Genomic DNA, 27,956 nt, shown 5'->3' with positions numbered 1-27,956 from the left:
GGTCTGGAATCCTTGCGGGACAGCGCTCACTCCACTCCTGTGCGCTCCGTGTCCCACGGCGACTCCTTCATGTCACGTTCGCGCAGCCATGTGATGGACTCCGGCGACGGGACGGCGGTCATCTCCGACGAGACCTACAGTCCCTCCGACAGCGTTCTGCCCACACCGGTGGCCGAGCACAGCCTGGAGCTGGCGGTCTCACGCCAGATCAACGGCGCCCCCTGCAGCATCGAGGAGGAGAAAGAGTCGGAGGCGGGGACGCCCAGCGTGGGAGACCTGGCCGAGTTAGGAGCGGACAGTAGGGCGACAGGCCCCTTGAAGAGCGCAGGCGGGGAGGCCACGCTCAGCGAGACGGAACAGGTGAATAAGTTTGTTTTAAGTGTACTCCGTCTGCTCCTTGTGACCATTGGACTCCTCTTTGTCTTGCTCCTCCTCCTCATCATCCTCACTGAGTCCGACCTTGACATTGCATTTTTACGTGATATCCGCCAGACCCCCGAGTTTGAGCAGTTCCATTACGAATACTTTTGTCCCCTCAGACGGTGGTTTGCCTGCAAGCTCCGCTGGGTGGGCGGGCTGCTCATTAACAAGTGAAAATGAGGCACTAAAGCTCGTAAAGCCTCCCTTGTTGGGGTCGAGAAGACGCTAAACACGTGGAGAGAGAGAGAGAGAGAGCGAGAGAGAGAGAGCGAGCGAGAGGCGGAGGGCACCGACCTGTCCCATGAACCCAGCTTCTTTCATGACACTCCTGCTGATACACGGTGGACCACCAGGCCCACAGCTCCTCTTCTCTTCCACTTTTAGTTCTTTCTCCCCCACCCATTTTTACACCTTTATTTTTTTTTCTTCTTTTTTTACAAAGACATTTTTTTTGGTTTTTCGTTTCCTTTTTTTGGATTTCAGGTCATTTCAGGTATTTTATTTTTACAAAAAAAAGGGAAAAAAATAAATAAATAAACAAACAAAACTTAATTCAAAGACTTTAGAAGATTATATTGTTCCTTAAATAGGGAATATGAAATATTTTGTTGCAACAAGAAAATGTTGCCTTCATTTATATTTATTTTACAATAAAAATGATTAAAGTCTTATTAAAGAATGTGGTGCGTTAAGTCTAGAGAGACGGCAAGTTGGTTCAGTATAGTGGGTTTGGAGAGCGTGAGAACGTGGAAAACCAATGCTTTTCTGAGTTTATGCATAATTCATGTCCATCCGTCATTTAACTCTTAGTAATTTTCTGAAGGCTGCTATAATTGACCACACACGACGATCAGATCAGCAGAGGGTTATATGTAAGGTAAGAATGTGCAAGTTATTTTGAAAGCGAGACCTGAGGAAAAGACTGGAAATGATGTTATATGAATAAAATTGATGGGTACATTTGAGTTCTGTATTTGGTGGCTTGAGACTTAGGGTGTCAAATACGTTTTAGGAATATAATTGTGTTTAGGCGGTAGCAAGCTGTGAAGTAGAAATCATTTTAAAAAGGTTCTTTCTTATGGATACAGACAAATTAATTGGTATAAATTGTGTTCTGTTATGTGACCCGATAGTGTCGATATATGTTAAAGAAGATCTCATGACTGATTTAAAAGCAACTAGCACCCATAGATCCAGTCTAGCTACAGTAGATGTGCAATACTGTAAGGGTTTGATTTTTAAGAAATAAGTACTTTTTTTTTTTCATGAGTATGTGCATTTACTTTATTATTATAATTTTTCATCCTGAGTCTTTCTCTATAGAAAGAAATCCCATTGTATAAAGTTTATTTTTATTCCATATCAGCCTTGCTCTTAAGTTTGTATTTTGTGGATATCATGCTATGATTATTCTTAATTACAATAACAATGCTGTACTTTTTGTACAAAAAGTAGTTAGTTTCCTAATATATCAACAGTTTTTCCATGTATATTTTAACAGAAACTGAAATGTTATTTTGTTATTGAAAAATTAAATTATACCTTTTTTAGCTCTGTGTTTCAGATGAGGTCTAGAATCTATGGCGTTTCCGTCAAGGGAGCCACGAGAAAGATTTTTATCCACATCCACAAATCCATTTCCAACTTAACCAGTAATGAGTAAACCATCCCAGCGCTTTGTAAATTGGTAAAGGCCCAGCATTTGAACAATACTGATCGCTTTATACACAGTTTACCCAAAAGACTCTGTGTGTATGTGTGTGTGGTGTGTGTGTGCGCTCATATTTGAACAATTGATGTTTTTGGCAATATGTACTAGAAGGCCAGGTTTAGTCTTTAGTACACTATGTCCTGATTAGCCTATAGTATTTATTTAAAGACAAACGATTCTTCCAGTGGCATGTCAGTAGGGCAGGGGTTTTATTTTACCGTACACACTATCTATCTCTTCCCCTTTGAAACTGCTACTGAATTTGAGAAAGCGGAAGTAGAGGAAGTGAATTGAAAACACAGACAGAGCGGACTTATTTTTGTGTACAGCGAAAAAAGAGAAGGAAAAGCCAGTGGTAATTACCATAGGAAAGGGGATGTTTTAGATCTTACATTGGTATTCTCACGACGATAAATTACAGCTTTTGAATATAGCATTAGTTTGTGGCAGCTCACAAGCTTGGCTTTACTAGTGCATTCATTATTTTAAATGAACATGCTTCGATCCACTAATCACAATGCTGTTGTGAGGCCAGAATCACTATGGTGCTAGTGAACAAAAAAGGATGGCTGAGATGTGTTTTAGGAAGTGGCTGAGTGTAATATGTCTTTATAACCATTTCATAGAACTGCTGTCTTCCACTGACTACAGGAGCTGAAACATGCAAACATGAGGTGCATGGAAAACTGTAGCAGAAATTGCTGAAACCGCTAACACATGGAAGAGAGAGAGCCATTGGAGTTATGCATGTCTCTAACCTTGAGAAGCATTCATGCATGCATGCATTTAGAGCATCTCTGATGTGCCAAGCGTTGTGGTGGCTTAAGTCCATTTATATTTTTGTAGAACCCGATTGAACAGCTGTTTTTCCCAGTACAATAATACAATGATCTTGCTCTGGTTGGTATCTGCATGCCATTGATGATCGGTTTTATTGATTCATTCATTCATAAAAAAAAAAAACTTGCTTGGAAGGCCAATAATGGTTTTGAAAAAGAAGATAATTGAAGATTTGATCGGATTTTACTCATTGACAGCCTTATGTAGCCTCGGTGGTCAGTCCTGCATGGCAGCGCCATTCAATAAGCAATAACCTGAAGTATAGAATAATTTAAATGAATCTTTTTGGTGGTTTTTTGTGCTGTTGTGTAGCAAGTCAGACTACCTGATGTTTTCTAAGGAGCTGGGAATGAATCCATTTCGTTTGAGTTAGACGCAAATTAGCGATTTTAACTAAAAAAGCTCATTTTATATGACGTTTATCGCCCAAATTTGCTACATTTTTATACTCATCGTGAGCACTCGTCATCTTGTTTGGATCCTGAACCGACAGTGTGCCGCTGTTCTGAAGTTTTACGCTTCTCTTCGTCCTTAGAATCCTATTGCACAAACTAGCGCGGACTCCTTCCTGGTCTCGTAGATCAAGGGCAGTTGCTACACAAGGAGTTCTTGTGAACTTCTACTTTATACTTTTGTCTCTAGACAGTTTTCCTGTACTGTATGGAATGGCCAGGTTTGACTGTGATGAATGCAAGGGTCCGGTAAAGGACAATTGTCAGCTAAATTGGTTCATCATTTCTGTAAACTAACTGGGTTATATCACAAGGTCCCTCTGTGGACTTTGTATCAAAGTATTTTTATGCTTCTTTAGTATGCAAGTGTACGTATAGACACTTGCAATGACACTTATAAAATGAAAAGGAGTTCTTTCAGGAGTAATACTGTACACCGCAGATAAAGCACTTCACTGGCTTAAAATATACCTGGACAGCATGTACAAAATGTTACGGCTTCAAGCGATCCCGATCAGCCTATTAAAGATGGTGATTTTAATGTTCAAGATCTGTTATTGTCTGTTAGATTCTGGTTTACAGTTGTGAAATCGTACTGACTGGCAGCTGCTCTTTAAGAGTTCGAGTTTTAGAGATTAGAGCTCATTCCAAGTAAGGTCAGAATGTCCTCCATGTTCATTAAGGAGATGTTAGAGGTAATTTAATGAACCGCTCGCATTAGAGAGCAGTTGTGTGATCTCTCAGATCGACTAGGTTTAGTTCTGAAATCATTCTACCAGGAACTTTAAATTTCGTCATCATCAGAATGAATGCTCCTTACATGCTTGCATACAAATTCCCAAATTATTTGGTAAAATCTGACTTCACCTGAACCGTAGCTTTTAAGATCTACTATGGCGCTGAGATCCAGTAAAGATCAGAGGTGGCAACATGCTTTGTTTACTGTACAGTGCTTCTGTCACTTTGCCAGCCCCCCACAGTCCCTTCAACAGCTATGCATATACATGCACATTTGTTTATGCATAGATGTGTCTGTGGGTGTTTTTCTGTAATCTGCATCTTTTGGGACTAGAGGTCGCTGTTTAGTTCCTTAATATATGAATATTGAAATACATACAAAATTTATGTGCCAAATGCAGTTCCTGTTAAGTCAGATTCATTCCAAAAATCATCTTTGTACTGTAGGAAACCTTCCATGAAAATGGTATAAGAAATTGTTTCGCTGGTAGTCCCTTGTAACTGGTGCCATGGAAATATTCAAACTTGAAATAAACATTCAAAAGTGTTTGAGATATCTTGTGGTTTATAGCTCTGGATGTATAATTAATCAGATGGCTTATAGATATTCAAGTAATTCCACTTTTTAACCACACCAATGTTAAAATAGGACCGTTTCCATTAATAAAACGGCATCACTGGTTTCACTGGCATTTCCCCCTGAAATATATTTTTGAAAATGCATTGCAGATTAAACTGACCTCACATATCTCAAACTATAAGAGATGGGGCAATAGTACGTTTTTTTTAAATGAAGCACAGGAATTCATATTTAATTTAATTACAACTAAAATGCGTATGGACCACAAAACAAAATATTTATTAAAAATCTGTGTATAAAAAAAAATGTATACAAATATTAACAAAGTGAATTTACTTGATGTTCCCAGTGGAAAAACTCTGTTTCTAGATATGAGAGAATGATGGTTTGAGGAATGGACGAGCAGCGGTCTGGGGGGTGGGCAAAGCCATGAAGCCGGGCCTCTTCGCTGCTGGGACTGATGGAGAGGGCCTGGAACCCCTGCCTCCTCCTCCTCCTCTTCCTCCTCCTCTTGATGAAGACCAGTTATTGCTGTATCCACTACAATAAGGGAGGAAAGGGGTAGTTAATTTAGTTTCATTTAGCCGATATGGAAGTCTACACAATCCAACAGTGCTTCTGCTGTAACAAACATACTGACCCTTTAGTGGAGGAGTTCTGGCCGCTGGAACCCTTCCTTCTTTTGGGTTTTCTGGAGTAAGACCCTTGCTTTCTCTTTGCTCCTCGTCCAGAGTTGCCTCTGAAATAGGTTGATGTGGTGTCACTTTCACCTTCACCGTCATCATCATCTTCATTCTGATGGCCTCTCGCTGTGTCAATCCATCCTGAACCCTCGGCCTGCGCCTCAGCTGCAGAGGGAGTGTGAGAACATCATGTCTCTCCAGCTACTTTATAGGTTGCTGTTTCGAGCTAGCTGATATATGATCTGTTTCGCAAAGCAAGTTTATAGGCAGAACTATCCAAATCAAAACTCCAGAACTATCCAAATCAAAACTCTGTGCCTCATCTCTGGTCATCTGTAATATTATATTAAATCATTTGTACTGGTCTTGTACTAAGGTAAATTACATTATGATGAAATATAGATATGTAGGAGGCTAATAATATCGGCCAGTAAAATCAGAGGACGTCTTGGATTTTAAACTTCATACCCCCTTAAAGGGATAGTTCACCCAAAAATGAAAATTCTGTCATTAATTACTCGCCCTCATGTCGTTCCAAACCTGTAAGACTTTCGTTCATCTTTGGAACACATTAAATATCTTTTTAAAGAAATCTGAGATATTTCTGTCCTTCCATTGACAGCTACGCAACTGGACAATGAGCAAAAAGTTCCTAAAGAGAGTTTAAAACTAATCCATATGAATTGAGCTGGTTTAATCCCAATTTTCTGAAGAGACTTGATCGCTTTATATGATGAACAGATTGAATTTAGGCTTTTATTCACATATAAACATTCATCAACACACATCAGCTATGGTTAGGGCTGTCCCTGACTAAAGATTTTTCTAGTCGACTAGTAGCCACTCATTTAAGCCATTAACCAACTAGTTGGAAGTTTATGATAGTATTAATTACTTAATATATACTTGGGGTTGGGGAGTGGCATCGGAAAATCATTTCAGGGATGAGAAAGAATATTATATGCAACATTGTTCTACATTACAGAGAAAAACTAAAGCATAATAGTGAGCAATTAAAAGATGAATTAAGCGTGCACACACATATCTTGCAGCAGCAGACCGGAAAAAGTAATGAATATGAATGTGTCGGAAAAAACAGGATGGAGACTGTCTGAACATTTTAATTTATTAATAAACTAGTGATTTGAGTCAGTGTCGGCTGCAAAGATGAAGTTGAAGATGCCGACTCATCACCTCTAGTACAGTGGATCCGCCTTTAGTGAGGAATGCATGTTAAGCTAAGTATGCCGTAAGCATGGTACTAATTTAGCTTCCAGACTCACTCCCTTGGATATTCGGCTAATAATAGCACACATTTATTTAGGTTAACGTTTGAGCAAGTGGCCATGTAGAGAGGCTACTACAAGCATGTTTCAAATGATAAGCCACATCTGAGGTCAATGACGGTTAATGATCTGTCTAGATGCAGTGTGTGATTTTTAGCGGCATCTAGTGGTGAAGTTACGAATAGCAACCATCAAAAGTTACGGTGGCTGACAGATGTCGTCATCTGAGACAGCAGAGAGTAGCCAGTTAAGCAATGAGGTTTCTTTACAAAGATAAATTAAGAAATATTAACTTTATTATTCAGTAAAATTATGTTATTTCATTGAAACTGTTGAAAATACACAACAAAGTAAGTTGATCCACATATGACAGCCTCTGAACTCGGTCAATACTAATCTGGACTAAACATAGGCTACATTCAATCAGCCATCGCTGGAAATACCTTCTGAACGACGGCGACCTTCTTTTTTGACGGCGATCAGCTGTAAAATGGCTTAGGTCCTGCTCGGTTTTCGTTGACTGAGTACAAGAATTGAAAGTTTTTTAAAAGATCCCCTGGGGTTAACGTGTCAGCATTCGACAGAAGTTTGACGCTGTCGTGTGAGAACAAGCATCAGTCGGCATTTCTCTTCCTCCCGCGTGCCTCATCTTCTTAATCTCCTCACGTAAATGATTAGATTTCGATGGCTTACGTTTCTTCCCTACGGCAGAATCCACCACAGGTTCATCAATGTATTATTTTTTTTGTTTGTTTGTTGATCAAAAAGTGCAAAGTAGATAAGGAAAACTAGGATGCCGGGTGTCAGAGCGCCACCGTTACTGTTTACAATGCGTGGAATGGTGCGCTGTGATTGGTTGAGCGGATTTGTGGCATTCTGCAGAGAAAGGAGACGTGTGTGTGTGGCGAGCTGTACCTCCGGGAATGGTGCAAAAAAATAAATAGATAATAAATAAAGAAGCGTCGATGCAAAAAATATGACGTCGACGTAATTTTGGCGTCGACGCGTCGACGTCATCGACGCACCGCTACAGCTCTAGACGAAACATGTTTGTCCGTTTAGGGCCACTGTAGAAACATGTTGGCGCAAAATGGCGCATTTCAATGTAAGGAGACCCGCGGTGTACGTAGATAGAAATGGCTCTAAAACATAAATAACGGTAATAAAAATATAACGGTTCATTAAGTAAGGTCTTTATACAACACTGAAAACATAGTTATGTATATTATATTGAATTTCTGTCTACAGATCCTCCTAAATATTACACAATGCACCTTTAACGGAAGTTAAAACATATTTGCTTTACGTGCAAGAACCAATGAGGTTCATTCTCGAGTTACGTAGCACGTTTGAGCTTTCGCAAAAACCAATGAGTTTTGTTTTCACACGTCAAGTACGGTTGAGCTTACATTCAATCTGTTCATCATATAAAGCAATCGAGTCTCTTCAGAACATTTTTTACTCAACCGATCGATTCATGGATTCGTTTTACAATCTCTTTGAAGCGACAAAGTGGTAGTTGCGTAACTGTCAATGGAGGGATTCAAGCTACATTAGCAAAAAAAAGTCCATTGTCAATAGTGTAACAATATACTGTATGAAGCACAGCTCACAAAGTCGTCACTTGCAAACCAAGCAGCTTTCTGTTGAAACCAGGTGACCAACTTGGCCCTGAGACAAAATTCTTGTGTGAATTTTCACGGGGCAATGTGACCGCACTTTAAGAAAGACGCATATTTGCATTTACCTCAGTTTTTGTCTGTGATCATCCATTTAGGTTACCAGTCTCTAAAACAAGGTTCAGGCTAGAAAGGATTATTGTAACGTAGTGTGTCAGGGAAAGCGTTCATCTTGGGGATATAATCTATATGTAGATGAGTGTGTGTTGTCAGACCCTCACCAGGCAGCTGCCACTCGGCGTACTTCTGCAGCAGTTCAATAACCTCAGCGCCATACTTCTCCAGTTTGTCTTCGGTCACACCGTCAATCTGCAACAGCACCTCCGGATCAGCCGAGAGAGTCTCTGCACAGAAACACATCACAATTACTTTAACACAGAGCAAATGTGCTGTGAAAATGGAAGGGGGTTAATTGCTTTGGGTTAATGAAGTGTTTCATCCCAGTAACACTTATGTAAATCTGCTTGTAAATAATAAAAACAAGACAGTCGTAAATGTGCTGAAAGTTGTATAAATATTTGTGTGTTTAAATATACTATTTACACATTTCATTATATATTATGAAACTTTGCTAACCAGCAATCTTTTTGAGCGTGGCTGTGGAGAAAATGTTGTAGTAATGAATGCCGAAGACTTTGCCCAACTTCTTGCACAGATCATTGAGTTCCTGCAGACACTTTTTAACCATCTCTTCTCTCTTAGACACATTCTCAGTCACAGAGGCTTTGTGCTTTCTGATGCTGGATGCACTCTCAGTCTCAAGAAATTCAACCTGCAATGGGGAATAGTCATTATTACAGATTTTGCATAGAGCATACAACATTAGTATTGAGCATAAAAAGCAGTGTCACAGGAGAAAATAATATATTATTATATTAATAGTCTTCACCTGCATGCAGCCATTCAGTACAGTCATAGCTTTAGGCCCTGCAGAGATATAGGCCACTGCTTGCCCGTTGACAGTGATGTACAGGTCCTCCATCAGAACACTATCCAGCACCAGTTTCTTAAAGAGCCTCTCAGCATTGTGTTTGGAATATGCCGCTCCAACCCCAAACATTCCCGACTGGATCCGAGCGGTTTTGGAGCCTGTCGCACAGAGATATTCTTATTGAGACCTAGATCAGGCGTCCTGACAGGCATTAAATCTCAAGCACTGTATGAGGCAAAAGATATTCATAGTTATATTCGCACTATCATTTGTGACTTCTTACCCAGAAATATCTCGACCAGCATGTTGAGGGTAAGCCTGTTCTGCTGGGCGGATTTGCCATATCGGTTTCCAACCTTCTCACAGTTCTCCTGCACAAACCTCGCAATCTTCTTCACATCATCGGTGACATTTCTTGATTTGTATTTCTGGAGGTAAGTATTAAGATGCATGAATTTGCATTTGTATCTGTAATTAATTCATGATGGCTTATTCAAATTGCTCATGCTCTGAAGTAAATAATTAGTTGATTAACTTGTTTGGTAAGCAAATGAAATTCAATTTAAAGCGATGGATGTGTACAATTATACAGTTTATTATTAAGCATTACATTTGTATAATAAAAGCTGTAAAGAATGAACTGATTTGATGATGGTCTTACATGTGGTCTGGCACAATTGTCACAGATGACCTCAGGATGCTCTTTACAGAAGTTTGTATTAAACGTGTGCTCGCCAAAGTAAGCCAGCAACTGGATCCTCCTGCACTCGGCCAAATTCTCACAGAAATGCACCATGCTGTGAAGGTTGTTGATGTGGGTGGCCTTTGATTGCTGGTTGCCATCTTTTTCCACTGCAATTATATTAACTGTTATGTAGGCCACGCTCTCACAGACAGGTTAACGACTGCATAATAGTGTCTGGATTTTAGTATTCCACATACATGTTTTGAACATCTTCATTATGTGAAGCACCCTAAAACATGTCATTTTACTGCACAACAAATTTAGTTATGTTATGTCTTGCTTAGTTTTAATACTTAAGTGTTATAAGTGATTGTTTACGGTTAAGCCATCAATATTTATATCCTAGCTTCAATGCAAGAGTATACAAAAGCTAGAACATACTAGCAATGAGTCTCTTGATCCGGATAACATCAGTATAGGAATAGAAGAGGACGCAGTGGGAAATCTCTCCATCTCGACCAGCTCTGCCTGACTCCTGGTAGTAACCCTCCATTGACTTGGGCAGACTGGCATGGATCACATAACGCACATCAGGCTTATCGATACCCATACCAAATGCAATGGTGGCGCACATAACCTAAAAACAAAAGATGAATTGTTAAAAAATAAATAGTGGTATTTGTGGGAACATAAATACAAAAACACAACATTTCAGCTCAAAAGAGCTGGTCCATATTTTAAAGTAACAGTCCTTTTGGTTCAAAATTGTGAGAACTGGGTGCCTCACCTGGCAGCCATCCTGGTTGATCCATTTGTTCTGGACATATTCCCTGTCACTGTCACCCAGGCCAGCGTGATAAGCCTGCGCTGCAATCCCAGCCCTCTGAAGACTGTCAGCCAGAGTGTCGCAGTCATTACGAGACAAACAGTACACAATCCCCGAGTCACCTACACACACACAGTCAACAAGGTTTACAGGGTCTCCCATGCTGGGTTGAAAAATGATGAGCTAAAGACTGATTTAATCTGGACAGCACTCACGTGGGTAATTTTTCTTAATCCACTGAATGCATTCCTCAGCAACCTTCTTTGGCTTTTTTGGCAAAACGGAGTATTTGAGATTGTGCCTGTTAAAGCTCATTGTGAATCTGTGAAAACATTATCAATGCATACATGTGTATCAAAGCATACATATATGTCATACATACACTACTGTTTGTAAAGTTAAAAAAATCTGCTGATTTTTTTTTTTTTACGTTTTTGAGATTCGTAGTATTTCTATTAATATTGGAAACAGTTATGCTGCTTATTTTTGTGAAAACTGTGATACATTTTTTCAGGATTCTCTGAACAGGATTTATTTGAGACAGAAATGTACATTATATATGTAAATGTCTTTACTGTCTCTTTTGATCAAATTAATGTGTCCTTGCTTTACTAAGTTAATTTTTACTGAGCCCAAACTTTTTAGTGGTCCTGAGAGGACAATCACTAATAATAATAATAATAATAATAAAAATAATAATATATCCATTCCATATTATAATCAATGTCTAATGTCAGTAACATTAATCAGAATACAATGTCCTACATTATAAATGCTTTTACAAATACATGAAATGGCAGAAAATGTGAGGAATTGAGGAATTGCATGCAAGACGACTTACACCTGAGGACGGGTCATTGCTAGCTGGTTAAGAATGTCTTTCTGGACTCTAGGAGTAGCTGTGGCTGTCAGTGCCATTATAGGAACCTTGGGAAACATCCGCCTGAGCTCATGCAAGCGCTTGTAGTCTGGCCTGAAATCATGACCCCACTAAGAGAGAAATAGATCTATTTTACAATGTTTGTATGGATGGTGCCACACTATTGATTAACATTTGTACAAAAAAGTGAAATATTTTTCACTGTTCTTGTTGCACTGTACAATTTATAAACAAGTTTACCTGACTGACGCAATGGGCCTCATCAATGACTAAGCGAGCCAGCAAACCTCTTTCAAACAGATTCTGAAGTGCACTAATCATTCGTCCACTCGCACACACCTGAGAACAATAGCACCACATTTCAACGGTGGTTGACATGCATGCAAAATTGCAACGCACTTGTCTGGCTTGAAACTCACCTTCTCAGGAGTGGCATAAAGCAGTTTGATGGTGGGATCCTTCCTAGACAACTGCATATAGATCCGCGCAGCCTCACTATCTTTTTTGTCCCCTGATAAACTAGTTGCACAAATCTATAACACAAAACTGCATAGTAAGCAACTGTTTCAAGTCGAGAAAATCATTGTGCATGAGGAAAAGAAGGACTTACATCTAATGTGGTGAGTTTTTGGACCTGGTCAACAATGAGAGACCGTAGAGGAGATATGACTACAGTCACCCCAGCAGAGATACAAGCAGGAAGCTGATAGCAGAGACTTTTACCACCACCTGAAAAGGAGTGGTAAACACTTTAAAAATATTTATGGTATTTTAAAAAAACAGAAAGAAAAAGGACAGCACAATGATTTAACACACACACATACATATACAGTACAGGCCAAAAGTTTGGAAACGTTACCATTTTTAATGTTTTTGAAAGAAGTTTCTTCTGCTCATCAAGCCTGCATTTATTTGATCAAAAATACAGAAAAAAAAATGTAATATTGTGATATATTATTACAATTTAAAATAATTGGTTTTCAATTTATTATACTTTAAATTATCATTTATTTCTGTGATGCAAAGCTGAATTTTCAGGATCATTACTCCAGTCTATCACATGATCCTTTAGAAATCATTCTAATATGATGATTCATTATCAAAGTTGGAAACAGTTCTGCTGCTTAATATTTTTTCATAACCTGTGATACTTTTTTAGGATACTTTGATGAATAAAAAAAATAAAATAAAAAAAGAAGCAAATGTTTTAAAAATAGAAATCTTTTGTAACAACAATATACACAGTCAGTCATTTGGGGTCAGTAATTTTTTTCTTTCTTTTTTTTTTGAAATAAATCAATACTTTTATTCAGCAAGGATGTGTTAAATTGATAAAAAGTGATAGTAAAGAAGATTTGTATTATTAGAAAATATTTTTTTATTTTGAATAAATGCAGTTCCTTTTTAACCTTTAATTCATCAAATATATCAGGCAGCAGAACTGTTTCCAACACTCATAATAAATCAGAATATTAGAATGATTTCTAAAGGATCATGTGATAGACTGGATGTCACATGTGACACTGAAGACTGGAGTAATGATCCTGAAAATTCAGCTTTGCATCACAGAAATAAATGATAATTTAAAGTATAATAAATTGAAAACCAATAATTTTAAATTGTAATAATATATCACAATATTACATTTTTTTTCTGTATTTTTGATCAAATAAATGCAGGCTTGATGAGCAGAAGAAACTTCTTAAAAAACATTAAAAATAGTAATGTTTCCAAACTTTTGGCCTGTACTGTACATATGTGTGTGTGTAAAATCATTAATATGATTTATACAGCTAATAAATATGATATAGTTGTAGTCAAGACATAGTGAGCTGGGATTTCTAGTCTAACCTCTAAATAAACAAGCTATACAAGTCATAATGAAGTCAATAATGCTTGTAACGAACCTGTAGGCATCAGTATAAACGTGTCTTCTCCTAACAGTGCAGCATTAATGGCCTCCAACTGATTGAAGCGGAACTGATGCAGCCCAAACTTCTTATGGAAAATCTTCATCATCTCTGGGCTATGAGGAAAGCCGAAGCCTCTAAAGCGGTCATGAGCTGGGTTTCTATACAGAGGCTCTGCAGATCAAGACATTCACTTGTGTCAGAAAACTGCTCATCAAGCCATTTCATGGGTGACAGGGTCTCTAATAATATGACCTGAATGGTAAGGGATATTCCATTACTTAAACTCACCAGGGTCGGGTGTTTTGGTAGGTTTCGGTGCTGTAGGTGTGACTGTCTTTCTCTCCAACGGTTTTGAAGGCCCTCCCTCCCGCACTGATGGTGTTTTTGCACCAGAGCTGTCTCTTGATGCCAAGACGCTTGAAGGTTCTTCATAATAATCTGGAATGTCAGTCTCATCAAAATCATCGATGTCAAAGTCATCAATGTCAAAGTCATCAACTGGCTCTGTGTTTGCTCTAGAAGTGTTGGGTACTGATGTGTTGGTTTCAACACTGCTCTCTGCATGTCTCTTGCCTGAATCCACTCTCTTGGGGGAATAAAACAGGCCATTTTGGTCTACATCCACAGTCTGATTGTTTGCTTCATTGAAGGACAACCTTGAGTAGCACTTATCTGTCTTTGACTCAGATTTGCTTAAAGCTGGACTTGACCTGTTTAAGATGTCCCCACTAGTTGCTGTTTTTGAGGACCAGTTAGGATTCCAGGAACCACCAGGGGTTTCAACGCCACTGATGATGCAGTCGGAGTCCTCAAATACGGAGTCATTACGCAGAAACATGTTGGGGGAATTGAACTTACGACTCAGAAAGTCTGTTTTGACACCTCCTCCCTTTTCTGATGTCATTGGGGTCATCGATGATGACAGACTAGAGGGTGTGACTACAAAACTGTGTCTGTTCAGCAGACTAGAATATGGAGTTGCTGATCGGGCTAAATGAGATGCTAAGTATGGTGCAGCATTAGCAATAATCCTTTTCCTGTGGTAAAGACAGTGTAATGGAGAGTTATTACCGGTTATACTGTAACAAGCTGGCATCTATCACTTACTGTATAGTGATAGAAAAGTATTCAATTAACAGCACACTCACATAATTGGAACAATTATTTTAACATAAAAAAATACAGTTTTGCAATGATTATTTTTGGCTATTTGTTTTATTAAACTCAATTCATTTTTATTCTAAGGAAGTACAACAAATTAGCCTGGGAAAACCCAGACAACTTCCGGCAAATTTAGATTTGCTCTGCAAGTAGTCTGGCAAAGAGCTCATTCAAGCCCATTTCTAATCCGTCCAAATCGAGGCACCAATCAGAAGCGTTGGGGCGGGCTTTACACAATGACGATCGCTCTGATTGGTTTTAGGTCTATCCAATTGCGCCCAGAGGCATTTGAGCGACGTCCGTTGGTGAAGCGCACCAACTTTTAAATGCATTATTATATTCAAATTGCAAACACATGTGGACAGTCTCCATGAAAGACCCACTGGCAGATGAACGTGCTACTACATTTCTCTCCGAAACGGTAGGAAATTAAATTAGATTTAATAGAGGATTTTAACTGTGACAAGATGATTGACAGGGCAGTTTACGTGACAGGACGCACGCGACAGATCCGTCCGATAAAGATGACGAAGTAGTATGTCCCAAAGCTTGCCTACTTTTTTTGCTACACATTCAAAAGTAAATACCTTTTCTTCACAAAAAGAGTACATACTTTTATGGCGCAGTGTAACTTAGGGACGCAGCATATGGCTTTACACGATGACGATCGCTCTGATTGGTTTTAGGTCTATCCAATCGCGCCCAGAGGCATTTGAGAAACGTCCGTTGGTGACGCCCCTTTGGAAATGAGTTATTAATGAAGCTTTGCCAGACCATAACTCAGTTACTACTGAGAATGGTCTGGTTTTAACCAGGCTAACAACAAATTCAACCAAGTATTATTACTCAGCAAAAGGCCACCTTTATTGCTTTACCTGTGTGCTCTCTGCAGTAATAGCTCTGTACCGCTGGTCAGTGCTATGAGCTCATGCTCTGGAATAGTGTCCACTAGACAACAAATAGACTCCATAACACTAAAGAGAGCATCATCCATTCCTAAATCACAAACACATCATGTACATTAGACACAGTACATCCATTCATATCAAGATCACAAAGCAATCCTGCACGAGTGATACCTTTTAAGTCTTTGGCAGGTTTATCCGAGGGTGCTGCTGACAGGCTTGAAGCAGATTCGTGAGGTAGTACATTTTTGTCAGCATGGGTAACTGAGTCAGGTAACCTATAAAACAAAAGAGTTTTGGGAAATTAAATGTAAAAATCTATTTTTCAGCCAGATGTGTAGTTAACAATAAAAAAAAATTCAATGAAAGCATGTTACCTTTTCTCCAACGGACTCATCTCCTCAGGAACAGGGGAGGGTGGGATGAAATCCTCATCATTTTCATAAACGTTGTCGTTCTCACTGTCATCAACATCTATGATGTTTGTCTCGGTAGCTGCAATTTTAAATACTGCTAATAAATTTCCTTGTGAGCTTCAATTTATATCCAAACACACCAAGCTTTTCCTTAGCAGGTGAAAATTTGGTAAATAAAGACTTAAAAAAACAACACTAAATCACTAATAAAATTGAGGTGCACTAACTTGTCACACACTTGAAATCCTCCTGGTTTTTGACAGGTGAAATACAGTCGATGATTTCTTCATCCTCAGTGTCACTCAGTAATGCCTTTTGCTGGACTGATTTATGTCTTTTGCCTTTTTTAATGGGTGATTCCTCTGTCTCGATCTCAGGAGGCTCTGTGCTGACTCCATTAGCCGCTGACAGGACGTCCTTTGGGGCGGTTATGGTTTCTGTAGCCTGTGAAACTCCGTGTAATGCAGTCTCGTCACTCTTGGCACAAGAGGAATTTGGGGATGTGTTCTGGTCTGATACACTTGGCTTTTGTGTAGAGGTCCCTGCAACTGGGGACACTACTCTTCCCTTGACTGGGGTTTCAAAATCATCCAAATCATCCCATTCATTGAAGGAAAGTTGAGAGAGGTCATTCTTAAATTCACCAACAGTTTGATCATCAGTAGAATCCTTAGGCAAGGCTGCAGATTTTGGCAAAGCCTTAATGGTAGATTGTACAAGAGGTGTTTTGTTCACAGCAAACGGGTTGGCCAATGGATTAAGAATAATTGTCTTCAGCCTGGTGGGTGCTGTGAAGAAGTTGACTTTCGGCGCCACTCTTTCAGGCTTTTGTGGAAATGTCACAGGAGTTTTGGTTACTTCACAGCTGCGGAGAACATTCACACTCCTGTTTGCTAAGACAGTTACCTTTTGAGGAACGTCCACTTTGGAGATGCCTGATGAAGACTTCTTTTTGAAGCAAAACCCCCTGAACAGAGGAATTTTCAGAGGTTAGACACACTAGTAATTAGCTACACATTTATGATGTTGTTATGGTCAGCTCACTTTCATTTGTATAAAGCATTAGGTAAAACTTAATTTTACACGTTACATGCAATTACTTTAGTGATAACTATAATTTATGCCTAATTACATGCAACTAACCCTATGGTAAGTGCATGTAGTAACTTATTATTACTCAGTACTTGAATGCATAATTGCACTGTAACACGGACACCTTAAAATAAAGTGTAACTAAGCATTTCTGAAAACATATTGTCCAAAAGAAGCCACAGTATAAAGAGAAAACCATTACTTTAACCATAAAGTCTATTACTTTGAGGATGCTTAAATATTTACTAATCAACTTCTTTAGCCATACTTCTTTCTGTCTATCTACAAATCTGTTTATCTATCTATCTATCAAATTGTCTACCCATGTCTATCTAACATGTCAAGACTTTCTGGCTGTCAATGTTTTCTGTGCATAACGTCATCATTACGTGCCCAAATATATATCTATAGTGGATATATTTTGTCCACATACCTACTATATATCTATGGATATATATATATAAGTTAGTAATGTTCTTACCCAGGCTTCGTTTTGAGCAGTGACAGCTTGTTCTGTGCAGCATTATTGTGTCGGTCCAGTTGCTCCTTTAGGTTGTTTTGAGGAAGACTCGGCATCGTGTGTGCATTTATATGAACTTTAAATCTTCAGTAGTTCATGTATATGGCATTTAATCAACTAACAAACAAACACCCGTAAATAAAAACAGGTATGCTCCGTTAGAATTAATGCGAGATTACAACCTTCGGTTAATTAGCACAAAAACACTCACAACGCAATTGTTTCTCTCTTTCTGTCATCGTATGCACCTTAAAATCACAAACCGACACAATATTCCTTTACAATTACCTCCACCAAACATGAACGTTTTATATTCTGATACAGACAAAACAAATGAGCGCCACACAACATCACCACTGAAAGGAAGGCTCGCGCATCCCGCGTATTCGATTCTGGCGCTCTGATTGGACAGCTGCTAGTAACTGCATCACTTCCTCTAAGCGCCACTCGTAACCATAGATATCTCGTAACATCTAGCAAAATATTATTTTTCAGTACTTCGGATTTACACCAGCACCATTTTCTCTTTTATTAGTTTCTCCTTTATCGTTTTTGTTCAGTGGAGTTTTAATCTTGTCTCAACAATAGACTGTAAAAAATAGGTTTCAATGTATAAACAACTGCTTCCTCTCTGGTGCACGATGTGTAGCTCAAACATTAGATGTGGATTTAGGTCGCCACTCACTGGCTTGCTGTGTAATTGCACGTTATTTGCATATTCCATAGGTGATATAATGTTGTGTAGTCTCACAACCTTGGGTTATCAGAAAACATTTATTAAAGTAATTTTAATACACTAACATTTTAATACAAGAGGGTGGCCGTACTCGGAGTGGCAGTGTCTTATGCATTTTTAAACTTTTATTTGTTTTAATCTGTTTTTAAGCTTTAGTCAATACAGTAGAATAGATGAACACCATTATGCTGATAAGTAATCTATAAAAATATACACACACACACACTCACAAATCCCTGAGAAAATATTTATTTCAGTACAATAATTTTGATTGCTAACATGAGCATTATAAAATCTTGATTTTAACAAATTAAACAAATAAATGACCATATTAATAGCGTGAGTGTCAGTTAATGTTTTAAATGAATGTGAACATATAGTTGAATAAGTATTCAACTGATTTACTGACAGCTGGTACAGACTATTATGTCTCACCAATGAAGATGTTGTCCATTGTGCATAAAATGATTTTGTGTGAGAGTAAAATGTAATAACTCATCTCCCTTTTAATGGTAAAAGTAAATAATTTTCAGTTATTCACACCAAAGGTAAAGGATAAGATGAGCACGCAGCGAGTCCACACATGTTCTTTCCCCTCTCAATGTAGAAATATCTGTATGGGAAAAAAATTAATTTTGTTAATTAAAATAATTTAAAATGACAAATTTATGGGAGGACAACTTGCTCAAGTGTTCATTTATAATCTTAATTTTATTTTTCAACCTTACAGTAGCATAACATTTCAGGAAATGTCCTTTATTTGATAAAGTCCTGCAAACAGACCCGTTAATTCCCCAGCTGGTTCCCCAGGAGTTCTTCACTATCCAGTACGGAGTGCCGTTCTCCTCAGCATAACCCACAGCAAGCACTGCATGGTTCACCATGTCCGTAGTGTTGTGACACACATTGCTGTAAAATAGTCATAGCATATTACAGAAATTGCCATGAACTGTCTGTCACAGATAAATACAGTATAAAATTATATTTATGATAGTGCTGTCAAATCGATAAATTGCGAATAATTGCATTTAACATAAAAGTTTGTGTTTATATATATATATATATATACAGTACAGGCCAAAAGTTTGGACACATTACTATTTTTAATGTTTTTGAAAGAAGTTTCTTCTGCTCATCAAGCCTGCATTTATTTGATCAAAAATACAGAAAAAAATGTAATATTGTGATATATTATTACAATTTAAAATAATTGGTTTTCAATTTATTATACTTTAAATTATCATTTATTTCTGTGATGCAAAGCTGAATTTTCAGGATCATTACTCCAGTCTTCAGTGTCACATGTGACATCCAGTCTATCACATGATCCTTTAGAAATCATTCTAATATTCTGATTTATTATGAGTGTTGGAAACAGTTCTGCTGCCTGATATATTTGATGAATAAAAGGTTAAAAAAGAACTGCATTTATTCAAAATAAAAATATATTTTCTAATAATATAAAGCTTCTTTACTACCACTTTTTATCAATTTAACACATCCTTGCTGAATAAAAGTATTGATTTATTTCAAAAAAAGAAAGAAAAAAAATTACTGACCCCAAATGACTGACCAGTAGTGTATATTGTTGTTACAAAAGATTTCTATTTTTAAAACATTTGCTTCTTTTTTTTCTTCTTCTTTTTTTTTTCTTTTTATTCATCAAAGTATCCTAAAAAAGTATCACAGGTTATGAAAAAATATTAAGCAGCAGAACTGTTTCCAACTTTGATAATGAATCATCATATAAGAATGATTTCTAAAGGATCATGTGATCGACTGGAGTTATGATCCTGAAAATTCAGCTTTGCATCACAGAAATAAATGATCATTTAAAGTATAATAAATTGAAAACCAATTATTTTAAATTGTAATAATATATCACAATATTTAAAAAAAAATTCTGTAATTTTGATCAAATAAATGCAGGCTTGATGAGCAGAAGAAACATCTTTCAAAAACATTAAAAATAGTAATGTTTCCAAACTTTTGGCCTGTACTGTATATATATATATATATATGTGTGTGTGTGTGTGTATACACACACACTCACACATTATGAATAATTACAAACATTTCTGTTGCATGAGATTAGTCGCGATTAATCAATTTGACAGCACTAATTTATTATAATTAAAAACATTTTAATTTAAGTAGTGTTTTCTTTTATAATGTTAGCCTAAATGTTTAAGAGAGCAAAGGCATACATTTCGTCCCTACCTGGAATATACTCCATCTTTGTAGTGCATGAAATCATTTGTCACCTCATATGCAAAGCTGACAGGGTTCAACCTGGCCACAGCATCCACCATGCCCATTTCATCGTACTAAAAACAGACATTTGCAGTTAGAGCGAAGATGTGCAACATTATGAATATTTGCATAATATGGACCATCACTTGCCTTTGTGATGTTTACAACATCCTTCACAAAAGCAGCAGCCAGCTGTGGTTTGAATCTACATTCACCGTCCTACAAGCAAGTAAGAGGAAATGTCACGTCTTTATAAGTTAAAACAATAGGTAAAAGAGTAAAGCACTCACCTTAGCCTTGTAGGGGTAATCTTCTTCTGTCATGAGACCTTTGTTGTACATGATGTACTCAAAGGCTTGACTTGGGAGGCCACTAAAAAGCATGTGACAGGAGTAAAATGTTGTTTACAGTTGAGATTTAACTCCGAGAACCATAAAATAAAACCCAACACAATCTGAATCTATGGCTTTTGAAATAAGATGCATTTATTTAACTCACCCTTTGCAGCCATGATTGTTGAAAGCACCAGCACAATCGACAAGCTGCTGCTCTGCCTGTGCACAAAGGGGTTAATAATAACCTGATGTTTTACACTACTGGTCAAATGTTTGGAATAATTCAGATTTTTTTAATGTTTTAGTCTTTTATGCTCACAGCTGCATTTATTTGGTTAAAAAATACAGTAATAGTAATACTGTCAAATATGATTATAATTTAAAAGAACGGTTTTCTATTTAAAGTGGAATTTATTCCTGTGATGGTTAAACTGAATTACTCCAGTCTTCAGTGTCACATGATCCTTCAGAAATCATTCTAATATGCTGATTTGCTGCTCAGTTATTTTCAGTTATTGATGATCAGTAATTAATAATAGTTCTTATTATTATCAATGTTGAAAACAGTTTTTGCTGCATAATAATAATAATAATTTTGTGGAAACCATGATACATTTTTTTTTAGGATTCTATGATGAATAGAAAGTTCAAACGAACAGCATGCATTTGAAACAGAAATCTTTTGTAACATTATAAATGTCTTTACTGTCATTTATTTGATCAATTTAATGCATCCTTGCTAAATAAAAGTTTTCATTTTTGTTTCTTTTTTTAAATCATACCCCAAACTTTCGAATGGTAGTGTTTCACGGTTTCCATGAAAATATTAAGCATCAAAGATTGTTTTTAACATTGATAATAATAATACAAATATTTATTGAGCAGCAAATCATCATATTAGAATGATTTCTGAAGGATCATGTGACACTGAAGACTGGAGTAATGATTGCCATCACAGAAATAAAATACATTTTAAAATAAGTTAAAATGGAAAAATATATATATTTTAAATTGCAATAATATTTCACAATATTACTGCTTTTACTGTATTTTTGATCAAATAAATGCAAATGCAGCATTGGTGAGCATAAGAGACTTCTTTCAAAAACATATTTCAAACTTTAGACTGGTAGTGTATATTACAGTAATAAGACATTACTACTAATCTAATGATAAATTAAAATCAACATTTACATACTAGTTGTAGGAGTTTCCCAGTGGCAATAGCAGTGACGGACTCTAGACAGCCTGTGGTGGAGAAAGTCCAGCAGCTTCCGCAAGGTCCCTGAAACAGTGTCACTGATTAAGAACCACCAATATTATAGTTTTAGAGGCTTATTAGGGCAAGATAAGCAAGATACCTGATTCTTGACATCCGTTACATAGTGTCCTTTGTTTCTCCAGTCAATCATATCAGGATATGGACCATTACTGCTCAGATGATTCCCTCTAGTGGCTGAGCAGTTCTGTCAGGTTGTAAAAATGTTCATGAATTGTGGTACTTTCCTACTTCCTCATTCATTGATCACGAGAGGCGGTCAAAAAATAATACCTGAGGCTCTGTCAGGAGATAGGACTTCTTAAATTCAGCAAAGGTCATGTCTGAAAACTGGTTCAGTCCCACTGTAAAGTGCAGAGAAATAATATGTGATTTGAATGTGTTTTCATAACCTAAACATGAAAGTTTTCATAACATTCTGTAAGTTAGAGATTATGTCAGTCATACTTGAAAACTTGTGGTTTCCAGCATTATGGTGGTCAATCTTCTTCTTGTTTTCCAGGAATATCTGCAGCCGCTGGTAATATTCATTTATCTCATATTTTTTATTATACTGCGAAATTAAAAAGAATAAAAGGGGTTACTTTTCTCCCTCTTTCACTTCCTTCATTTAGTGCCGCCTTACATTTCCTTGTGAGGCAACATGAACAAACAATTACAAAACAATTGATTCTTACCTGAGACAGCCATGATTTGAAAAGAAACTCATCTGCAACAAATAATTATATTTTTTTATTTTGGTGCTGCACACAACAGGTCAATACTTTTTTTCACTTCACCATTTGTATTTTAATCCACTACTTTTTCAATTACTATATTATATATATGCCTATATCACTTTAACTATTGTCTGTTCTATACTTTGAAAGTCTTCGTGGTCATGAACGTGTTGTGTATCTGTTACGACAAATAGTCAAAAGCGAAAGTACGACGCAGCGGCGCACGTTAGAAAAAAAAGTTCAAAGTCAAAAGCTGGTTTGAAATCTTACCTTCCTCTGTGTGCAAAGGCACTGTGTGTACCTGATAGAGAACCGCAAACAGCACCAACACAATCAACCTGTTCATCTTCACCCCTGCGAGCAACTCATAACACCAGCATTTGAATAGCTTATGTATCACATTCGCATCACATGACTCCTCCTACACGAGGGAGGTCTTTATTGTCCTCTGGGCTTCGGGTTAAAGGTGCACTCAGTATTCTTTTGCTAATTAAACGTTTTACACAAGAAATTAACAGCATTTTTATTTTTATTTTTTAGATATATATCAGTTTAATGAAGTGCACAAAGCTGTTGTATTCTAGCTAGGCTAACTTACATGGAGCGGGTCGCTCCCTCAGTAGCTGCATCACATGACCAGTGTCACGCAAGTGAGTTACTACCTATGGTTACTACCAGACCTATTAGGCTATATAGCCTAATATTACTATAAATGCTTTCAGACAGTGTTTCAGAAAACGACTCGGTCACACTTTAGATCAGGGTCCAATTAACTAACTATGAGCCTGATACTACGACTTTTGCCTCAACAAACTCCTAATTACTGCTTAATAATAGTTAGTAAGGTAGTTGTTAAGTTTAGGTATTGGGTAGGATTAAGGGAAGTAGAATATGGTCATGCAGAATAAGGCATTAATATGTGCTTTATAAGTACTAATAAACATCCAAAAGTAATATGCATGCTAATAAGCAATAGATAATAGTGAGAACTGGATCCTAAACTAAAGTGTTACCAGTGACTCTAAATGTTTACATGAAAATTATCATAAAAATTATTTATGGCAAGTTTTGTCATTATGAATAGTCTTACAGTATATACTACAATATACATCATTAATACTTAATGGATGTGTGTGTATTGCAGCATAATACGGAAACACTGCCGTTTTAAAGTAAATGTGGCCAGTATTATTATACATAAGAATAGACCTATGACCAGTGTTGGGGATTATTCTTCTCCAATCCAGAATGGCAGCACGGCTGAAAGGTTTGTTTAGGTTTCCTTCAGTCTTAGACTTTATTATTTCACTTTTGGAGTAAAAGAGCCTTAACATTTGCCAAAAATAGAACTTTTTTTGTAATTAAAAAACAAAGCAAGCAAGCCCAAACCAAATGAGAAAAAGTAACGCATTACTTTCCATCAAAAAGTAGCACAATTAGTTACTTTTTTAGGGAGTAATGGAATATTGTAATGCATTACTTTTAAAACTACCTTTCGCCAACACTGCTTATAACCCAATTTTTCAGAGAGCAAAATAAAGTGTGCATGACAAAAACCACATACAAGGAAGCAATATCCCCCTGAGATAGAATAGATTTATTAGCAAGAGGTAATCAGGAAACATACAGTTTATTTTTCTTTCTTTTCTGTTCATTTCTCTTTTTTGTACAAAACTGGAAATATTTCCCGAGCCGTGGAAATAAACTTAAGGGTTGAAAGATAATTCTCATACCACTGGGTATTGCTAACAGCAAAATGTTTGTTTGTATGTTTATATATAATTTATAAGAGTATGTGCACATAGATGTGTATACAGTATATGTATATATATATATATATATATATATATATATATATATATATATATATATATATATATATATATCCTTTTTAAAGTTTCTGGCTGATACAGTGTTGCATGCCTGCCACATGAGCGATTAGTGTGTTTCCAGACTGTACATAGTAAAAATACATACAAATATTCACAGAATAAGCACTACATTACTATATTCCTGCTAAGAGAATGATTATAGACAGGATTACAGTATATGCAAAACACTTTAAAGTCCTCTACCTCTAGATCATGGTTTCAAAAATCACAAATCATATAGCATTGAGTGTGTAAGCATAGGATACAACGCTTTAAAGAGGTGTGCTTTAAACTAGTACATGTTAAGAAATACATAGGGCTGCATGTACAAAATATACAGAATACTTTTCTGTGTGGCGAGTTGACAATGTTTGTACAAAAATGTTTCTACGGTCTGTTTTTTTTTTTCTTTCTTTTTTAGGTAAGGATGCAGAACCCTACGTCTTTATTCTAGGACTACAAAAATACCCTTTGTATGCTGCAAGCGGGAAGGTCATTCACTTTTGATCATACTCTTAAACGACAATGCATTTTACAAAGTGATATTCAGTCACGTTCCACAATCACTGGAACAGCAAGAAGAACATAGATTGTCTGTAAATGTACAATAGCTGGATAATCTGGTGTAGAAGGATAGTGTTGAACCCAGAATACCTTTTTTTCCCAAAATGCGGCTGTGAGCAACGAAAACATTACATGGGTAAACAATCACTAAACGACTAGTTTTAAAAAATATAATGCTGATCTAATAGTCCTTGCTTCTTTTTGTGAAGAAATAGTCTAATTTTGGACTGAGGAAATAATAAATAAATAAATAAATTGCTGCAAAATTAACAAATTCTTCATGCAAGAACAGATCAAAATTCTTTTTGCCTGATAGGAGACATATACTGTCTTTTAATGTATTATAATTACCAAGCTATACACTGTCTGCTTTATTAAGTCATGCCAAAACTGTTCAAAAAATATCGTTGCAGTTTAGGCATTGTGAAATCAGGGGATGGACGTTAATTATCGCAACCAATTAATGTAAAAATGCAGGAGTTGGTTCAGCTAAGTACAGTGACGTGTGCCTTGGATTATAATGGTATAACAGTATAAGTGTTTCTATACGCTTGGTTGTATACAGGAATATATCTGCTTTCCACATTGCTACATGGTATGCATATACCGTAAAATAGTTACATGCATCTATTAAAATCTCAAAATGCTCCTGCCGGCTTTTCATGTTTCATTACGGTGATGTGGATGAGCCTGATTAATTAAAGAAACAACCACACCTTGAAATAGAATTGATATTAAATAGAATTAAATAATTTGGATGGGGATAAAATATGATTCCCTAAAGAACAAAGGCTGAAATCAACAGGTAAGTCCTCGTGAAAGATCTGAAACAATTAGGCAACATTTGGTTACAACTAAAAACAAGGAACACACCCAGGAGTAATAATCATGTTACAGTACATAACAGAACACATGGATGTATACTGTAGAGAGCGTGGTGTCTGTACATTTTGTAGACGTTAAGCAGAGCCTTTCTCAGTTGGGCACTTTAGGCTCAATTCTGAGAGAGGCTTCATACAGGCCTTCTTCATCCATTACCAAGCTTTGGTCCAGTAAATACAGTACTGCCTGGAAGACAAACACAGTATCAGTTTCATATTGAATGTGATGCTTCAATGCAAACTACACTGGGAAACAGCTCAAATCTCGAATCAAGTTTCCTAGAGAAAAGAGAATATATTCTCGTAAATGCAATATGCTACAATACCTACAGGTTTTTCAGTAGTTTTTTAGTAAATGGGTATGTTAATGATCATCTCTGCTTGTTTGCAATGCAAGGGTAAATAAAGAACTGTTAGTTTGAATAAGTAAAGTGTTTTTATTACTCAAGAAGCGCTATATATAAAGGCTAATGTTTTATGTGTTTAGGGAGTGGAGAAGAGTGTCTTAATCTAACATTTGTCGTCAAGTCATAGCCAATACTGTCTTAATTAGCCTGTGCGAACCACTTCATCTTTTATAACATTAGATTATGGCCAAATGACAGAAAAAACTGAGAGCCCCCATAGCTACAATAAACTTTATAACCTGTAAGTTGATAAAAACATAATGCGATGCACTTGCTGCCTCAGATGTGGCTGTTCTAATGACACACAAAACACATGTCTGAAATTATTCGTCAAAAACCTTGTAACTCCATTTGAGCTTGATTTTAGTAAAATATTTATAATATATTGACACATGCAAGTGTATGGCCACATATAAAGCCACAATTTTGACGTGTTTAATTATAAAAATAAAAAAACACACAGGGTTTTTCACATTTTTTTGCCCAACAGCGACACTACAATGATGTACAAAACAAACAATACATACTCAAACCTTACCACTGACTGTACTAGTACTAGTGCATGTTGATCATGAAACCTAATATTTTACCAGTACAAACCAACATTAGTTCAATACCTTTGGCTGGTAATCAATCTTGTATGCCGTTTGCTGAAACTGCCTGATTTCTCGGATGATATGGGAGATCTGTAAAATGAAGAAAATATGATAACAAAATGACTATGACTCTTTTCCACATGCATTAAAGAAACACATCTAAAAAACCTACCATTCTCATCTTGGAAAAATTGACCAGGTTGTCCTCTGTGTAGTTGGGGGTCCCTTCCTCAATAAAGGCCAAGTCAGTGAGGTACATTCCCAAATATGGCACACAGGGAGGGTCACAACTAGCAGAAACATTAGAAAAAAATATTAGCCATGCCATCATGTTTCATTGCCATATCATATTACCACAACCAAATGAATAAATAAATAAAATAATCACTATATCTCTTAGACCTCCTCAAATACACATGTATGAGTTCAATTACAGCACCAAGTAACAAGTACAGCAACAAAAAACTTACTTTTTTAAGGCCTCTCTGAGGTTCTTGAACCTTCCTTCAGATGAGACCAACTTCTGCAGCTTGTCAATGACTGTTTTGGTCTAATGATTTAAACGAAACAGGGTGTTAAATGTTATCAGTCTAGTCA

General features: G+C 36.9%; 4 protein-coding genes across 9 annotated transcripts in view; 1 reads left to right on the top strand and 3 right to left on the bottom strand.

The window, feature by feature from the left end:
• Positions 1–1,488, top strand: part of frmd5a (FERM domain containing 5a) — a 116,681-nt gene extending 115,193 nt beyond the window's left edge. For 4 of the 5 annotated variants that reach the window (XM_082182529.1, XM_082182530.1, XM_082182528.1 and 1 more), the window contains one exon: positions 2–1,488. In XM_082182529.1, coding sequence (XP_082038655.1) covers positions 2–594 — 593 coding nt within the window. In that variant the 3' untranslated portion in view covers positions 595–1,488. The remainder of the gene's footprint in view (position 1) is intronic. The other variant, XM_082182531.1, reaches the window with a different exon arrangement.
• Positions 1,489–5,001: 3,513 nt separating this feature from the next.
• Positions 5,002–18,538, bottom strand: blm (BLM RecQ like helicase). 2 transcript variants are annotated; one of them, XM_082182447.1, is made up of 22 exons: positions 17,680–18,538; positions 17,013–17,073; positions 16,334–16,931; positions 16,068–16,185; positions 15,865–15,968; positions 15,661–15,781; positions 13,913–14,661; positions 13,619–13,795; positions 12,322–12,440; positions 12,131–12,244; positions 11,952–12,050; positions 11,673–11,821; positions 11,047–11,153; positions 10,793–10,953; positions 10,447–10,642; positions 9,982–10,172; positions 9,604–9,748; positions 9,279–9,478; positions 8,966–9,161; positions 8,611–8,733; positions 5,382–5,589; positions 5,002–5,281 (listed from the first exon to the last, which is right to left on the bottom strand). In XM_082182447.1, exons 1-22 carry the CDS (start codon positions 17,772–17,774, stop codon positions 5,107–5,109), a joined length of 4,206 nt encoding a protein of 1,401 aa, XP_082038573.1. In that variant the 5' UTR covers positions 17,775–18,538; the 3' UTR covers positions 5,002–5,106. The 2 variants fall into 2 exon arrangements, with proteins under 2 accessions (XP_082038573.1, XP_082038572.1); XM_082182446.1 differs by having other exon boundaries at positions 16,334–17,073.
• A 149-nt stretch (positions 18,539–18,687) lies between these two features.
• On the bottom strand, positions 18,688–23,464 carry ctsh (cathepsin H). Its single transcript, XM_082182608.1, has 12 exons — positions 23,311–23,464; positions 22,999–23,030; positions 22,769–22,874; positions 22,595–22,665; positions 22,404–22,508; positions 22,241–22,327; positions 21,206–21,261; positions 20,998–21,079; positions 20,858–20,926; positions 20,675–20,781; positions 19,238–19,363; positions 18,688–19,067 (listed from the first exon to the last, which is right to left on the bottom strand). The coding sequence occupies exons 1-12, from the start codon at positions 23,384–23,386 to the stop codon at positions 18,992–18,994; spliced, it is 993 nt and encodes a 330-aa protein (XP_082038734.1). The 5' UTR covers positions 23,387–23,464; the 3' UTR covers positions 18,688–18,991.
• A 1,140-nt stretch (positions 23,465–24,604) lies between these two features.
• rasgrf1 (Ras protein specific guanine nucleotide releasing factor 1) overlaps positions 24,605–27,956 on the bottom strand; it is a 43,375-nt gene continuing 40,023 nt past the window's right edge. Inside the window, exons 24-27 of the mRNA XM_082182463.1 lie at positions 27,830–27,909; positions 27,532–27,649; positions 27,381–27,449; positions 24,605–26,543 (exon numbers count right to left, since the gene is read on the bottom strand). Coding sequence (XP_082038589.1) covers positions 26,451–26,543; positions 27,381–27,449; positions 27,532–27,649; positions 27,830–27,909 — 360 coding nt within the window. The 3' untranslated portion in view covers positions 24,605–26,450. The remainder of the gene's footprint in view (positions 26,544–27,380; positions 27,450–27,531; positions 27,650–27,829; positions 27,910–27,956) is intronic.

Source organism: Leuciscus leuciscus (genome assembly GCF_965113295.1).
Source record: "Leuciscus leuciscus genome assembly, chromosome: 10".
NCBI classification, from domain to species: domain Eukaryota; kingdom Metazoa; phylum Chordata; class Actinopteri; order Cypriniformes; family Leuciscidae; genus Leuciscus; species Leuciscus leuciscus.
This window is presented reverse-complemented; position numbering and strand designations above follow the sequence as displayed.